The 18,590-nt window shown below is 38.4% G+C and overlaps 1 protein-coding gene across 9 annotated transcripts in view; it reads left to right on the forward strand.

Moving 5' to 3' along the window:
- The window catches only part of LOC146002475 (uncharacterized), a 101,520-nt gene extending 83,820 nt beyond the window's left edge, over positions 1 to 17,700 (forward strand). For 6 of the 9 annotated variants that reach the window (XM_083140346.1, XM_083140350.1, XM_083140347.1 and 3 more), the window contains 2 exons: positions 582 to 728; positions 15,253 to 17,700. In XM_083140346.1, the coding sequence (XP_082996472.1) occupies positions 582 to 728; positions 15,253 to 15,509 (404 nt within the window). In that variant the 3' untranslated portion in view covers positions 15,510 to 17,700. Of the gene's footprint in view, positions 1 to 581; positions 729 to 5,959; positions 6,105 to 15,252 lie in introns of all 9 variants that reach the window. The other 3 variants (XR_014443717.1, XR_014443718.1, XM_083140353.1) reach the window with 3 other exon arrangements.
- The last annotated feature ends 890 nt before the right edge of the window (positions 17,701 to 18,590 follow it).

Below are 18,590 nucleotides of genomic sequence, written 5' to 3' on the forward strand. Positions count from 1 at the left end.
ATATGATGCAATACATGGTTTTGTACAAAAACATCCAAGGGAATACAAAAAGACTAATGTGAAGGAATGGGCAGTATTTGTACAAGCCAGGAAAGGTGCAGTCAGCACCATCAAGGGGAAAATTAGTAACATATACATTATTCCATCTCGAACAGGTCAAATGATGCAAAGCTCAAGCTGCAGTTGCGACTTCAGGTGAATGAGTTAATACAATTTTTCTTCTTCATATTTCAAGCAATGTACAGAAGAGAACTGAGTTCTTATTTGGCGATTGTGTTTGGAATAGCAGAGTGTAAAGTTCAGTGATCATTGGTTTTGTTGTTTTCGGGTAATGGGCAAATGTAATGAAGTTTCCTGCGTTGGGTTTTGTGGAAGTTCCTCGTGAATCTCTTGGTCGGGTCTATCGAGCATGTCGTTGCATGGGTGTTTTGAATAAATCTTTGCAAATTGTGTTCATGTAGAGCGAGCATTGTAGAAATAATACTGGTGTTGTGTATGTTGCCTGTTGTGAACTGTGTTGTCGCCTCTTGATGATTGAGACTTTTTTGCGTTGACCCTGTGATGTCTTGTGTTGTCCCCAGCCCAGTCCCTGCAGGCTCATCTCGCAACTCTTCAGCAGCGAGGCCTCCCACAAGGGCTCAACCCTTCCCTTCAGCAACTCCTGCTCAACCAGAGTTCACTCGGCTCGTACGGGAGATCCCAGCACTCTTCTGCTGGGAGTAAGACAGGTGAGGGACCTACTATATTTTTGTTGTTGTTTTCATGGGCAAGTGTTAGGTATGTACATTGGATTCCTGTATTTTTACCCTTTGATGCCAAGCTATTTTCCACAGTAGCGACCTGAATGTCGAGGCTATTTTTGGCATGAAACATGAAATTATATATTACTCCAAATAAAATTTGTTGTCAAAAACTACACGAAAGAAATAAACAACATGATACAATACACTTGAAAGGTCTGTTCAAGCTTTCTACTTCATCTCAGAGTCATCGTCAAGGCTGGTCGAGAGACAGCAAATGAGGTGCAGTCAAGGTTCTGATGATGCTATTTGCTGTCTTCCACCCCCCTCTCCCTGGAAAATGAATGTCTGCACAGTAATTTGTTAATTATTATAAGGACGTTGAAGATACATGGTGATTTGAAATTTAAGCAGTGTTTTTTTGAGGGAGCATCACTATTATGGGGCAGAAATATGCCTTCTTTGCGCCCCGGGAATAAATTAGTTTGCTGCCCCTCTTTGGAAAAAATCCTGCGAACATCCATGTCTGAAGAAAAGGGTTTTTCAGTTTAACTGTGTTGTACAGTCACAGACACTTCTGGGTTGTAGTGTACCAGTTATAAGTAAATGAGTTTGTTACAATCCAGAAGTGTCAGTGACGATACCATGATGTACCAACCACTAAATAGCATCAAGAGGCGACAACACAGGGTTGTGTTTCCTTGCCAAAGGGAAAATTGATCGGGATGTTAAGGAAATACAAATAATCTTAATGATAACTTTATTCATCATGGTACAACAGAGTTAAAATGAACTTCAGGTCTGCAACGACATTTTCTGGCAGACACAGCAAGTAGCATCATCCGAAACTTGACCACATCATCATTGCAGTCTCTCAAACAGCCCTGACGACGAAGTCAAAAGCTTGGACACACTTTATAGTGTTTTCCTGTTTATTTGTTTTGTGTGGGTCGTTAACAAGAATGTTACCAGCAGGTGACGTAAGAAATTTTTTAATGTCAATCTTCCTTTTGTTCAGCATAAATGAGGCTCTAATATCATGCTTTTAAATTTTTTTTCCACAATGATTGTTTGGCTCCAGCACTGGCAGAACTTTATTGCTGACAAGAGTACAAACATATTTGCAAAGTAAATTTGTTTATTATTTTTCTTTTATATGCATATTGCTTGCATTGTAGAATTATTTCTCTTGTAGTCTGCTGTTGTTACGAGCATCCAGGATTTGTTTCCGATCTATGGTGACGATTTCAAACTGCACCTACCTTAAAAGAAACCCAGAGGCGCAACCACGATTTTTTGTCTGGGGAAGGGGGAGGGGGAGTACCAGGATGAACGTACCAATAATAATAATGATGATGATAATAATTTCAATAATGATGATGTTAATAAAAATAATGTTATAACATTATTATTATTATTATTGATTTGCTTTATATTACTTCACTTCTTGTGCCACTTTTGGCAAATTTGCGAAGATGGGGATTAGTGATGAATGGATACTCTCAAACATCCATGCCCAAAGCAGGATTCCAACCCAGGATCAACATTATTATTACTATTAGTAGTGGTAGTATCAAAGACGTTATTATCCTCGTAAATTACGCAAAAAGGGGATAGATGTTTGTGCTAAGGCATTTGTGTTCCAACAAACTATTTGAATTATTTTTTTAACATGTTCAATTTCACATTAATAACTGAAAACAAGCACATAAACTATTTTTGTGAGAGAGAAAATGCTTGATAAATGCATTCCAAATATAATTCTTTTTTACATTAACATAACTTTCATGCATGATATATGTTGCACAGATATGCAACGTGTAGTGACGTGGACACTAAATTGTGTATGTATTCAAAGTTTCTTTAATAAATATTATATACAGCATATATTATTAAAATACATTACACAACCAATTCATCCATCTCTCAATAAACCAACAGCAAAAGTTACATAAATTGTCTCTCAAATGTGCACGCTCCCTTTCCTCAAAACAATTGTTCATGCATTTACAAGAAAATCAATTAAGACAAGTCTTATTTTTCTGTCTGGTGATTTACAATGCATTACAGTGAACAGACAGAAATTGCAAGCGAAGCGAGGAAGAAAATTTTTGTATACAATTTTTTTGCAGGCTGAAATCAATATTAATTTAATAGGGTGCAAGTAATTTCACGGAATGCCATGCCATTATATCATTTACAACTTTTGTACCTCCCCGATGGTGTAGTGATTGGATCGTCGCCTTGTGATCAAGGTGTCCTGGGTTCGATACCCGGTGGAAGCACATAGTGGTTTAGAACCCACTTTAAGTTATAGGCCCAGTTTTAATTAGACTTTCTGTGCATAAAGTAGACTTTAAAAAAAATCAATTTTACAAAATTTTTTTTCACTTGGATCGTTGGATGCCCAGGCTGTCTCCCGCCATCCCCTAGCTATGGTTCTGAACTTGATAAGACTAAGAAAAGCAGGAACTGAAAGCGAAGCGAGCAAGAAAATTTTATGAAAAGTATTTTTATTTGCATAAAATTTGAAGTTCTGGGCGGTAATTGCCCCCTGCAGGTACATTTGGCCGTCAATGTTTGCCCCCCTGAACTCATTTCCAACCAAGGTTGGAGGGGGGGGTCAAGCTGCCCCCCCTGTGGTTGTGCCACTGGACAAACCATGTCGCCACCATCAAGAGTGCTCTATTTCGTGGCCCTGCATCTTGGCATTTGCCTGACTGAAGTTTCTACTGTAGGAGACTGGCATGAAGTTTATAGTCATGTCCAGCCGCAACCACTCCTTTTGACAGGCTTTCCATAGTCCTTTAATGGTGCGGGGTCTCCTGTGAGACAAGACTCGTTTTAATAGGCCGAAGGTGTAAGAGTCCATCGGTGAGGCATCAGGTGTCTTCAGTGGAATGTCTGTGAAAGGAATGGCACGAATTCCAGTTTCTTCTGCCATTTGTTGGAGAAAGAGGCAGGTTGAGCGAGATGTGTGGCTTGACGCCTTTTCTTGATGCACCCACACACGATTCTGTTCCCTCCCGTAGAGATGGGAATGTCATGGCGATAAACGGGTGTCAGGACGTTTGCCTGATAATAATCGGAATTAACCTTCGTATTTTTGGCAACACAATGTATGGTCAGCTTGCCATTGTATGAGTATCCAGCAATGATCATGAAATCTGTGCCAAAACTTTCGTTACGTTCAGTGAACCATCTTTGAAAGTCCCTCACACCTCTCAATCGATAAAAAATTGCACGTGGCTTGTGACAGTCATCAAGATAAACATATGCCTCGTCCAATGTAAGAACGAACTTCCACTTTTCACCTGACAGGTGCTGCGACGTTCCTTTTTTTTTCTTTCTTTCTTCCAGGGGCTTATGAACATTCTCCTTGTGTTGCTTTTCAAAATTGTTGTGAATGATGGTGTGCACTGTATTCAGTGATGTTTGTAGCCGGTTCGGGATACTTCTTTGTGTAGCTGGATTCTCCCTGGTGACAAGCACCCTGTAGCTGGTGTGTGCGACTAGTGGCAGGCTGGGGGTTGGCCTGTTTCTGCCCCACAGGAATCATCCCACGCCTCGCCTTATCTGCCCCTTTCAACACCTATGAGATGCCATTTTTGGACAGTGAATTCGCGCTCCTTGCACAGTTTTATAATGGCACTATAACTGTAGTTTACGTCCGGAAAGTGAAGTTATGTAACCCTCCCAATATGCACTGATTTTCTTCCAGATACGCACTGACCACACCTGCCACGCACAGTGAATGGTCCAACGTGCCCACATGACTGGCAGCTTCGTTCTCTTCCTGCTTGGTGGTGCTGCACAAGGTGTGCAATTTCACCATAGATCGGAAACAACCTCTGTATCACAATTTTTGACATAACGTTCCAGAAAAACACATGCTCCCGTCATTAGATATTTATTGTAATATCTGATGAAGGGAGCGTGTGTCTTCTCCCAAAACATTACATCAAAAAAATGCTTTATATTCTTGTAACAACCATAGACTACAAGATAAATATAGTAAATTAAGTTTAAGTAATTTTTTCAAATATAAACGAAACAGGAGTCTTGGTTTTTGCATAGGCCTGACTCATTCTGGACATAATCTTGACAAGTTGTAAGGCATCTGACCCCACCCCCTGTTGTCATATGTCTATGCCAGTGATAAAATTGGTCATGAAACATGTTAAAGCTCATGAATCAATACAAACATGAATGTCTGGAACATTAATTGAGCCACAGTATGATCCCCAATTTTGCATATGTGAAAGTTTCCCGATCCAGCGCTGTTGTTGCCGACCTGCATGGCAGTGGTTTCACAGCATGCTACGGTGTCAGGGGTCCCAGGTTTGAATCCCAGCCTGGTCATGGGTGTGCTTTGTGAGTACCCCTTCATCATGTCATCGCTCATCCTCATCTTCGCAATTAGCCAAAAGTGGCAGAAAAGCCAAATGTATCAAACAGTCAAGCTTTGGTTCATAAACCTGATTGTCACATTCTGGCATGTAAGGATTAACTGATTTTCTTCTGTATTTAGGACCAGCTTCTTGATAATGGAGACTTAAAATTCGGCTTAGATTGGAAGTCTGAAGAATTTTTGACTGAGCTCGTGTAGAACTTGCAAGAAAAGTTGGAATTTTTGTAAAGACAGTCGTTTTGAAGGACCTGTAGCATAGTGATTAATGTTGTTTCTTGTAATTATTAATACATCGCAGTGGAGATACATTACATAATGGTCCGGATTCCACTTTAAACTGTTGTTCGGTCCACCCTTATCAGTTTATCTGAGCATGATGTGGGATTACAACAAACTTTGCTCTTCTAACATTTCTTCTCACTTGTAAGCAGACTGTAAGATTCGTTAACTTCTTTTCTGGTTTTAAAGGCACCATATTTGACTCTGTCGGCTATCACAGTGAATGGTCGACTCTATATTGTCACCTGAAAGTTTGAGTCCCAACTTCAGCGTAAGTGTTCTCTCTGTGACTTGTCACTTGGTGTAAACGAAAGTACACAGTGGGTAAATCTGTTTTGCAGTGCCATAATTTGTATAAATTCATGATATTTGAACTTGGTTAAGTTAAGTTTTCTGATTAAAATAATTATGCTCCCTTTGATAACTATTTGAACTCTCCTTTCTTTAATTTTTACATCATTATTTAGTTATTTCTGAGCATGGTCTTTTTAAATAATTGATCAATAAAAAAACTCTTCTTCAATTGCAGATTTTATCCGTAATAAGTTCCTTGAAAGCCATATCACATTTGAAGTCTAAATATTGCACACTTCCAATTCATTGTTCTGGATAAAATACTGACTTGTATTTTAGTGTTTTGAGGATGTTTCCTGAGTTCATTTTAGTTTCAGTTTGTAAGTGATTTGATAAGTTTTCTTTTTGAGTACTAGTATGCAAGTAGAGTAGTGAAAGTTTCCAGAAAAGTAGGTGCTATGATGCTGCTAGACTTTAATTTGTTTTAGAATGGAGACTTACTTTTAATGGTTCTATTAATTTTGGTCATCCTGGCCACCAACTGCTAGAAAACTTGTGAAGCAACCAGTTCCCAAGTGGATGGTGGCAGGGGCCTCCAAAATTAATAAAACCATTGAAGTACGTCACAGATAAAGTTAGTAATTTGATTATGTGTATTGATGAAATTGTATGTTTATAAAGCGGTATGTTATAAAGAGATGTGATGGTCCCGTCAGTAGTGTGTCTTGACTGCCACGTGGGAGAAGCACGTTGGATTCCCAGGGTTGTTGACCTCAAGTAGAAATTTTTCGAGCAGTCCCTGCATGTAACGTCAGTTTTGGGGTTCCCCCAGCCTCTGCGCTGGAGAGAGATAAAGGTGACTAGAGCATAGTGCTGATTACATCACATACATACGAGTGCTGTTCAATAAAGAATGATCATTAATTTGTTTGACAACATACCTTTACTCATCCTCATAATTTTGATGGTCGTTTCCAAAGTAGTGCCCATTCGATGCAATGCACTTGTCCCAGCATTTTTGCCAGTCATCAAAGACATGCTGAAAGCCATTATTTGACAGGTCCTTCAGAATTGCCTCCGCAGCCTGCACTCCTGCGAAGGCATTTCTTCAAATTGGGGAAAAGAAAAACGTCACATGGGTCTGGACTATAGGGAGGATGACACTTCACATAGTTTTGCATGGGATATTCAGAAACAATATTTGTGATGTGAGGGTGTTCGTTATCATGCTGCAGCCATGCTTTTTGGATAGCACAAAATTAAATTTTCAGTATTTCTGATAGTACTCTTAACATTATTCTACGATCTTCTCTCATAATGACGGCATCAGTGTTGATGTTTTCATAAAAATGGAGCACTCACCAGAGCTCCAAGTCCTCCTTCATTTAATATTGATTTCCTCCCCTCTTTAACACTTTAAACCACTTTTGGGCTGCGCTATAATGAAGAACAGACTCTCCATAGGCCTCGACTTAATTTCCGTCATACTAATTTGTATTATTATTAGAGCTGAACCGATACTTGTATAATTCCAGTACAAAATAACAAAGGCTAGTTACAGGGTCATACTAACTCGTCACATCACTAGGCACATATTAAGAAATATATAATTTGGGGAGCCAGTCCGAGCCAAGTGTGTCAGAAATATAATAATAAAATTGTTTCTGTTTAATACGTTAATATAATTATTTGTAATAATATTAAAATTAATAAATTAGTACTTAATTTCTCCGATGCATATGGAGTATTGTTGTATGTAACCACAGACTAAGAAACTGAGGAAAGACAACATTAATACTTATTTTGTTCTTTCTATCTTGACTAAAAAAATATGTTATTACATAAATAGTAAAAAGACGCTATAAAATCAGAGATAAAACAGCAAATATTCATCACCTAGCTTACGTGTAAGTGTCTTATCAGACACTGTAGCATATATTTTTTATCACGTACTCCAAATGATACTTCCTGCAACCACGAAGTTTTTTTTTACTTTGTTTGGCTATATCTTTATTCGTCTTTCAGAACATTTGACTTGATTTGAGTAAGAAGGTTGGGTGTGAAAAAATATTTTCCATTACACTTACATAAATGGGCATGCAGTGTCTGTCAAACACATTGTACGATTTACATGAAAAGGTGTGTTCTAAACTTTTTGTTTCATGTTTTCTGTTTTGTTTATCAAATTTGCTTTGTTGCTTCAAAACCGACGCAAAGCTTCCCTGCTTCTAATACTACGTTCATATAAAAGAAGTAGATGTCACTTGTGCCCTTAAGGGAAATATTGTACATAGAAACAGTGTTTCAGCAAATGCAACTTGTCTGTGTGCAATGAATGTAGTGAAGTAACTCACCTGTGCAAAAAGTGTAAAACAGTACAACGTACCACAGGTAAATACAACAAGTGTTTTTTTTTTTAATGTTCACATATCAATCATGCAGATAGTTATTGCAGCATTATTTTCATTCTAAGATATGTAAACGTATAAACAAAACTTTAATGAATAAATAATAAAAATAATTAACAAGTCACCACTTCAAATTATTATTAAAGCTAAAATACAAAGTCTTTTGAAAGAGTATATCTTCCATTAGAGCAGTAAACCAATTTCCTTATATTACATTACACCTTAATGTAATTTATATCCTATGGCTCAAAAGGAAATGGCAATGATGACGATGATGATGATGGATACAATAACTACGAACATGACAGTGATGATTAGGTTAAGGATCATGTTACTCTCTTGTTTCCAAAGCGAAAAAACATTAAAATCTTTCAATAGAAGGAAATGATCTACTTAAATAATGCAGTCTGATAGATGTTACAAAAATACCTTGCCTGGACAAGGGTTAAATTGCTTGTATTGTTTTTGGCACCATACATATAGATACAGTAATCCCTCAGTAACCCAGCAGATATCAGACCAGAGGACTGTCGGATTAATGAAAACACCAAATTAGTGGAGGTTCATTTTTAGAAAAATGCATTTTCATAGCAAAACCTAGGTTTATTGCACATTTATGTTTTTGTTAGCTCTGTAGGCACATTTTTCACCATTCAGAGCAATACACGTAATTAACACTGAGACAAAAAACTGTGGACATGGGGTTGCGTGTGCAACAATGACGCGTACAGATTGCTATGCTCAGCCTAATGTTTACCTCGTGCCAAGGTCTCGGACACTGACTTGTTTTACCTTTCACGCTCCCCACTTGCTCAACGCCGGACTACGGGAGCGGCCGGAGTGACAAAGTGCCGGATTATAGAGGGACCACTGTATATGTTTTTTTTTTAGAAGGTCGTTTTTATAATAAACGGCCCTTTAAAATATTTGAACAGTTTGATTAAAGGAAATAAAAAAATATTAGTAAATATACACTATGTTGCCATTCGTCACCGGACACCCCATACCAGTACGTTAATCCGGTCGCAGCACCACATCAGTATCATGTGGGGTCACCTTTCTCCGCAATGACGTCCGCAACCCTTTGAGGAAGACTTTCCACCAATTTGCGATACGTGCCGACGGGAATCTTGCCCCATTCCTCCTGCAAAGAGGCAAACAGCTCAGTGATTTTTTTTGGGTGGCATGGCCTGGCTCTCAAGCAACGCTCCAACTCGTCCCAAAGGTGTTCAATGGGATTGATATCTGGACTTTGGGCTGGCCAATCAAGTTTTTGCACACCCATGTCCTCAAATCACGTGTTGATAATGCCTGCCGTATGACATGGAGCATTGTCGTGCTGAAACAGGTATGGGCCAATACCAAATTGTTCCCACAATGTCGGTAGCGCAGAATTGTCCAGAACTTTTTGGTACGCATCGGCATTCATGTTTCCCCAAACTAAAACAAGAGAACCAAGACCATACCACGAAAAGCAGGACCACACCATGATGCCACCTCCGCCGAATTTCACTGTGGGTACGATACAGTCCTGTAAACAGCGTTCACCAGGCATACGCCACACCCACACACGTCCATCGGACCGCCACATCTGGTAGCGCGATTCATCACTCCATAGGATGGATTTCCATTGTTCGAGAGTCCAATGGTGGCGTTCCTTGCACCACTGTAACCGACGGGTCGCATTGCAGGCTGTGATATGCAGCTTGTGAACTGCTGCGGGACCATGAAAACACCAAGTGGGACGATCTCCCGGCGGGCAGTACGATCACTTGCAGCACTGCTGGAAGCCGATCGAAACTCCTGTGCCACCATCTGTAACGACACCTTCCGGTTTGACTTCACACACGTTTCAAGCATTGACGGTTTCACCACACGTTTCAAGCATCGACGGTCACGATTGTTAATATTTTCAATTTACTGGGTCTGGGTCGGCATGTCATGACCCCCTCTCGCTTCCACTTCACGATAACATCACTCACTGTCGACCGGGGTATCTGAAATTTGTTGGAAATCTCACGGGTCGAATGCCCAAACCTGTGGTCTCCAATGATCATCCCTCTTTCTGCCTCACTCAGTTCGCGTCGTCTGTCCATATTGACTGCTGTAGCTGGTATGAGTGTATTCTCAACCGGCAACACCTTTTATAGGTTGTATGACATGTACAGACGATTGCAAGCACTTTTTGAGGGTTGTCCAGTGAGGAATGGCAACATAGTGTACATTTTGCTGTTTCTGATACCATATATATGAATCTACTATGGAAATGTTTGTTGAATGTGTTAATGAAACTCTATAATTGTAACTTAAAATATTTTTGTAGCTAAATTGTGGCAGTTTTATTAATGATAGTTTGCAACATATCTATTGTCATGCTTATGTACATTTTAATGATAATGACACTATTTACAGTTTAATATGATTAGTATTTTGTATATTTTTCTACATAAAATGTTTACTATTTTTGCCTATAAAAATTATTGAATATTAAATCAAGAGAAATGTAAGTGTGTTTACGGTTTACATATCCTTTTGTATGAGCTTCACCCCATCAGTACATATATTTTGTTTCCTTTCTTGGAACCTAATAAACACCATTAAATGATTACAAGATTAATGTACTTTACCCAAAAGTGATTCTGATGGCTACAAAATCCTTATGTACTTTATTCTATAAATTATTAATTTAAAGTGATTTAAATCTAAAAAAAACGTCTGATTTACATTATGATTTAAGTGAATCCACTGTACTTTTGTTTCCGAATGTGCCTTGCACTAATTTATGTAAAATTAGCATGTTTTCCTTCGGACAGAACCTGAAAATATTGGTTTCATTTTACAGGTTTTTATTGAATTTTTACTTAACGCTTTTTATTAAGGTTTTTTGAACTCTTTATTTTAGTTCTGCATGGCCATTTTGTACATATTAGGGAGTTTTCAGACCAAAATAAGAAGCCACAAATTACATTTGTCACTTGGAAACAAACCTTTAGAAGTAAATGCAATCTTTCTCATGCACACGTTATTAAGTAATTTAAAAATGATACTTTTCATTTTTTTAAAATGAATTCGTAAATACAAAATGTCAAAATTTGTGATCATACTAAATAATGCACCACCTCTTACTACATGTTTCAACTGGTACTTCTCAGAGAAGGCAAGTTTTCTCAAAATTTCAGGTTTAGTCAAAATATACTCATGAGAGATTGGACAGTTAAGCTCTTCGAAATTATAGTGACCTGTATCAAACTTTTTATAGATTTTATGAAAGAAAGCATTTCTCTCGTGAATCCGCTGTGCTGATCGTAATGAAAGTACTCTCTCAACATTTGCATTATGACCTGTATGGCAAACAAATATTCAGGAATTACCTTATTTTGAAATGGTTCCAGAAGTTTCATCTTGGGTAGTTTTTAGTTCACAAACAGGGTGCCTACCAAAATAACAAATCCGAAATTCTTGACTTTTTCAGGACTTTTCTTGGCCCTTTTTTTTTCCTTTTTCTTAACCTTTATTTATTCGACCCCTACTTAGGCAAAGTTGAAGATTAGCAATTAAGAAAATAAATATACAGGGTGTTTCCAGGCTGATGATACAAACTTTCAGGGATGATGAAGAAGGGCACATGTATCAGTTTGAGATTAGGAACCCTGGTCCGGAAACGACTTAGTCGAAAGTTATAAGCGAATATCGGTGTATGAATATGTAATGCTTTTACAAGCTGCTACATTCACAACAGTTGTTAAAAGTAGTGTCCCCCAGCTTCGCTGCAGGCATGACATCATCGTCCCACAAAGTCCTGGTGTACCCGTTGGAACAACCCCGGGGTCGTTCGAACAATTTCACAGGCAGCGAGAATTCTTGCCAGGAGATCCTCTTCAGTCTCGACAGGTGTCTCGTACACAAGACTTTTCACATGACCCCACAAGAAGAAATCAAGTGGGGACGCCACTTTGAACAACTGTTGTGAATGTAGCAGCTTGTGAAACTTGTGCAGGTAATAAAAGTATTACATCTTCATACACCGATTTTAGCTTATAACGTTCGACTAAGTCGTTTCCGGACCAGGGTTCCTAATCTCAAATTGATACATGTGCCCTTCTCCATCATCCCTGAAAGTTTGTATCATCAGCCCGGAAACACCCTGTATATTTAAAGAAAAACCCCTAGCAAAAGGCCAGTTAAGATGAAAATTGAAGCTGTATTTAACAAAAGAATTAGACCTGCTTTATCTATTAATGCCGTCGGACTCTATTTGGCAGACTAGCAAGGCTCTGAGGCTCTGGCATCTCGACTCTCGATCAGTACCATCTTATGTGAGGGCTTGAGTTGTCCCTATATGTTTGTGATTGTCCCTTCATCTTATCTTACCACTATTCATCCTGATCCTAGTGATTATCCAAGGGGGTAGAAAAGTCAAGTAAAATAAACTAAATCAATCAGTCAGTCATTGTGATAGCAAAAATTTTTGACCACTTGACCTATTTGTTGATTACTTTTACTTGACCGTCATGACTTTCTTGACAGGTAGACACCCTTAATAACTCTATTCTCTATACCCCCTGCTTCACAATCAAAATATCAAATAAGAATGGGAAACACCTTGTTCCATCAGTGTAAACCCCAAGGCAAGAAATTCCGCTCAGTTATTGAACAGTGACATCATCAGAATGTAGCCCCAAAACTTAGTTCATTAATTGCTTCCTATTTCCCATTTGTTCTCTAGTAGGACAAACTTTTCTTTTCTTTTTGGGGTCATGATTGAATGAAAATAAATTTTACTATTGAGTTTCGACAGCAGTCCACAGACTTGTAACTTGCATAATTTCCCTTTGTTCAACTGAAACACGTATTTTTCTCAATTCGAGTGACACTCGAAATGTAGGACATGTCCGGGAAAAACAGGACGTCTGGTAACCCTGCTCTCCAGGTCTCCTCAGTGGCATTATGGTAACGTAAGCTTGAATCCAGGGATACTGGTTTTGACAACCTAGTGGTGGCACATAGTGGTTTGGGTCCCACTGCATAAAGTGGACTTGAACAAACTTCAGTTTGTTCTGTTTGTCATATGTGCAGGGAATGCCTTTGTTTACCAGGCTGAAGGGTGCTTGCCACTTGTCACTTCAGTCTGAAAGCTCCATTACTCCCATTTGCTTCAATTCTATAATGGAAAATCAAAGTTTTAATTTTGTTCAAGTAAAGAGAGAGAGCAGCCATCTTCTTGGTGATTGGTCTCGCATAAGGACCAAGATGGGAATGAATCGAAAACATAATGTGGCAAGCAGCTGCAAATAAGAAGTGCAATACGATGGTTGTTCAGAGAATCGGTCAGAGATGGCATTGCAATCAGAACAAAAGCATGTGCATTAGAAGGTCACGTCTGTTCTGAACGTGCAGGGAAAATTTCATCCCCACTCTTCCTGGTCTGGTTTCCTTAGGCACTTGAAGGAGCAAAAGTGCAAGTGACGTGACAACATGGAACAAAAGGAAGTTCGTGTGGTCAAGTTTCTGGTGAAGAAGGTATTAAATGCGACAGCCATCAGAGCCGAATTGGACACAGTGTTAGGAGACTCTGCCCCATCATTTGCCACTTAAAGCAAGTGGACGACTCTGTTCAAGCTTGGACGGGACAGCGTTGAAGATGACTGCCGCAGTGGACGTCCGCCAACTGCCATCACACCAAAAACAATCTATAACGTCCATGATATGGTGCTGGCTGACTGAAGATTGAAAGTGCGGGAGATAGCTCATGAAGTGGGCATCTCAGTGGACAGAGGAGTTCTCACTGATGAGTTGGGCACGAGGAAGCTTTCGGTGAGATGGGTGCCGTGCCTGCTCACACCGGAGCAGAAATGTGTTCTCGCAGTGACTTCCACTGAATGTTTGGTGCTTTTCCAGAGTTTCTGCAGCATTATGTTACTATGGACGAAACTTGGGTTCATCACTACATGCCTGAGTGGAAGCATGCAGATTCCCCACCACCAAAGAAGGCAAAGGCAGTTGCATCGGCAGGCAAGGTGATGGCGTCAGTTTTTGGGTCACGAAAGGAGTCATCTTGATAGACTTCCTGGAAAACGGCAAGACCATCACCGGAGACTACTATAGCAACCTCCTGGACCAATTGAAGGCGGTAATCCAAGAGAAGAGGCCTCACATGAAGAAACAGAAAGTGCTGTTCCACCAGGACAACGCACCCGTGCATTCAGCCATGGTCACAGGCTGGAAACTTGACGAGCTTTGCTTCCAAGTGCTACCCCACCCCCCATACTCCCCTGATCTTGCCCCCAGTGACTTCCACCTGTTCCCAAACCTGAAGAAATTCTTGTGTGGTAAGAAATTTCAGCCCAATGAAGAAGTCATCTCCACAGTGACAGGCTATATTGCAGACCTGGACGAATCCACATATTCTGCAGGTGTCAATGCATTGGAAGCCCGTTGGCAGAAGTGCATTAACCTTCAAGGAGATTATGTTGAAAAATAAAACCTCAATCACTGATATTGTGTTTCTTTCTATCCGATTCTTAGAACTTTCCAAACAGCCCTTGTAGTACTTTTAATAATATATTTTCTTTAGCTTCAATAGTTGGAACCACCAAACATCTCGTTGTGTCAAACAGGTGCATGACTCTGTTGTGATTTATGGAGAACTGAAGCTTAAGTGTTAATAGCTATGGTAAATTTAGAGGTCTTTTTTAAATTTTTAGATCGTTAACTTCCAAGCCGTAATATTAATTCTTATAATTTTTAACGAACTCTCTTTCATTCCTAAATATGAATGAAAGGTTTTCCATATGTCCCTGTCCTTTAATTATATTTCATTACATCAACACTCATCCTCATTGTCACAATTAGCCAAATGCATTAATAAGTAATAAGAATACAAAATACAGTAATGTGTGAAGATTATCTGTAGGTGCGAAAAGTGATTTTCTTCTTACACAAGTCAATAATGATTCCATGTCTCTTTTGTGAATAATTACTTTCTTCACAATAGATACACAGAAATATTATGTTCTTGTCTAAGAGAATTCCACCATGTGTGTGCAGTCTCTCACTGTATGTGACTTTTGTTAAGAAACAGATCCCCAACGTGTGATAAACTGAATTCACTTCTTTGCAGATTCCAGAATGATGAATCAAGGATTGGTCCGCCAGCAGCGGCACCCACAACCTGGTTGCAGCAGCTCGTTAAGTTCAGGTGATCATGCCAATCTCTCCTCCTCTCCAACCAATCAGCTTGCTCGGTGGTTCTCGCCAGAACTCTTGGAGCAAGCTCGGGCTGGGAAGCTGCCCGACATGCCACCAATCTCCACGCAGAACGCCCTAAGCCTGGAGGAAGTGGAGAGGTTGCAGCAGGCGGAGGCTGTACACAACTAATCGCCAGTCCTGGGAACGCTTTGGCGTTCTTGAATGCTAAGGTGGTGGTGTATTTTTTTTTCGTGGTGCGTGGAGGGAGAACATTTAAAAAAAAAGGCTGTGTTAGGATAGAGAAGAAACTAAGTCTGCCAAGTGGGATTACGTCATATAAACAATAAAAGAGGCTGCGTTCTCTTTGAAGTGTGTTCCGATAGTACAAGTACTGAGTTTCAGAGGTTGTATGTATATATGTGTTTTTTTGTGTGAATGAGAGTTGTTTTTTTTTTTTTTATGAAAACATGGGTGCTCAGCTGGAGAATAACGAGAAAGAGAATTAGGAATAAAAGGGGTGTTCCAGATGTGGATGAATTTGTGATCCACACTAGCATTTAGGATGCTTCACTAGATGCTCAGGAAAAGTTGCTGTACAGGAACTGAAGCGAGAAGTATATTTTTCTAGTGTGGTTGGTTGTTTATCGAATGGATGCGTGCGATTTGATCTCCTTTCGTCATTGTTTCCTTGAACATCGATCTTTTGAATTCATGAGTCACCATTGAGTAGTTTCACATTATTCTTTCTGATGTGAAAATAGCGTGAGTGTGTGTGTGCATGAATGGCCTTGCAGCTAGTGCGAATGTGTGTGTGGATTACGTAGTGTTGTTTTGTTTCCAAAGTTCAGAATGAATTTTCAGCTGGTCAAACCACTATTTCTGTTTCGTTGTCGTTTGAGTTTATATTTCTTGACTTAATGTTTAAAAAAAAAAGACTTCTATAAGTTCCATTTTTTTAGTGTGCAAGTGGTGGTATATTTAAAAGAAAACATGCTAGAAGACGTAAATATGAAGACTGTGCGATTATTTATAAGATGAACAAGGAATAACAACGGACACTTACACGTAGTTTGCTTAATGCTAAGGCATAGTTAATCCTTAAGTTGTGTCCTAGTCGTGCATAGCTTTGTTATTGACATTGTAAATATTTCCCATGTACAAGTGTGGAGGGAGAGGCTTCCTGGAGGATTCAAGCCATATTTTTGGTGCATTCAAGACTTTATGATGTGAATGATACGTGTGCATGAGAAAATTCTGCATTTTTCCAGAGGCATATAAATACATGTAAAAAAAATAAAATTAAGTGTTTTTTGCATCATGATTTTGGTATAAATGTCTGAGAGGCAAGTGCAATGAAGTCGGAAATGAGAACATTGTGAGATTACTTTTGAAAACTTGTGTGTGTGTGTGCGTCGAGATTACATGTGCGGAAAGTAGAATCTATATGTCACTGCCAGAGAAAAAAATTGAGGAGGTTGTTATCTTTCTTTTGTGATTTCAGTGCGAGGCAAAGACAGGACCAGTGGAGAGATTACTTTTTGAGATGAATTAAATATGTTACATGTAAATTATGTGAGATAGAAGAGATAGTTTATTTCATCATTTTTTTTTTTTTTATTTCTTTAAGTTTCGTTGATGATTTTAGTCTCTCCGTAGCTTTACATTTATGAGTGCATGTGTGTGCAGCAGCGAGCAACAAGCTTCCATTTTGTTTTTGTTTTTTTGTTTTTTCGTGAGAGAAAATGTCTGCTACCAGTTCACGAGCCTCTCCTTCCACTCTTCTTGTTATTTTTCAGTTGCTTTGTGTTCTAAATGTTGTAATATTAAGCATGATGTGTGAACGGGAGAGACTGAATGTGTTAAAGAATGAATGTGGAAAATGAGTGGTATTTCGAGTGGTCGAGCGTAATTCTCCTAAAAAAAATAGGCGAACAAAAAATAAATTTTTGCTCGGCATGCTAGAAGTTGTTTAAAAAATACCTTGCACCCCATTCCCCCTGTTTCATTCAAAAAGGAAAAAAGATATATAGCAATGAAGAATATTTACCACAAGCAGTTCAGACAAAGAAAAGTAACCTCAATCAAAAAGCCTAGTGAAGCTTCTTTGTTGTAAACTGAAGAAGAAAATTTGTTAGTGATTGAATTTTTTTTTCCCAGTGTCTTCATTATTTTTGATTTTTCAAGTGTGACAAATTATTAGTAAGGTCTACAAACATAAGGACACAAAGTTAAATAAATCGAGGATAGAAAAATCAGAAGTTCATTCAAGAGATATCTTAAGAAATTTCGTTCTCAAAATTCATCACATTGTAATTTTTTTTTCCTGATTTTGTATTGGTCATGAAGAAAATTTGCATGAAATAAAGATATCTTTCCTTTATTGTTGGTCACAAGCTGATTTCTTTCTAGTTTGTCGTGGTTTATTTATTATTAAATGTGTCTTGGTTTATTTATTATTAAATGTAATGTAATAGTAATGCATTGATAAATCATAAGCAACAAAATCTAAAAGTTATAAAATTTAATACAGGAAAATTTGCTGATGAAAGAATTAAGAAAGATTACCAAATTAAACTGTCAAATAGATTTGATGTTTTGCAGGATTTAAATGATGATGAAAGTATAAATGAAACAGACGTAAATAAGAATTGGGAGCACATACGTAATGCACTAGAATCAGCAGCTAAAGAAAGTATAGGATACCATAAACCAAGAAAAAGTAAGCCATGGTTTGATAATGAATGTCATAATCTAATAGAAATAAGAAATCAGGCTAGACTTAGGTGGTTAAATAACTCTGATGATTAAAATCTAAGCAATTATAATAGAATAAAGCGAGAAGTTAACCGCACGTTTAGAAGTAAAAAAAAATATTACTTTAAAAGCAAAATTAATGAAATTGAAACAAACAGCTAACAGAAATATCAGAGATTTATATAAAGGTGGAAATGAATTTAGAAAGGGGTGGCAACCTAAAGTAAACTTGGTAAATGATAAAGACGGTGATTTTCTAGCTGACCCAAGCGATATTCTAAATAGATGGAAGAACTACTTTAATGACCTTTTAAATGTTCATACAGGAGATAAATCAGAAGTAAATGAAGTGCACACAGCAGAACCTAACTTGACTGAAGTTAAAGATGCTATTAAAAGGCTAAAGAATAACAATGCACCTGGCATTGATTTAATACCAGCTGAGTTAATTAAATATTGTGGAAATTCATTAATATGTCAAATTCATAAATTAATTTGTTTAATATGGAATAAAGA

Source organism: Lepisma saccharinum, chromosome 18 (assembly GCF_977018435.1).
Source record: "Lepisma saccharinum chromosome 18, izLepSacc3.1, whole genome shotgun sequence".
In the NCBI taxonomy this organism is placed as follows: Eukaryota; Metazoa; Arthropoda; class Insecta; order Zygentoma; family Lepismatidae; genus Lepisma; species Lepisma saccharinum.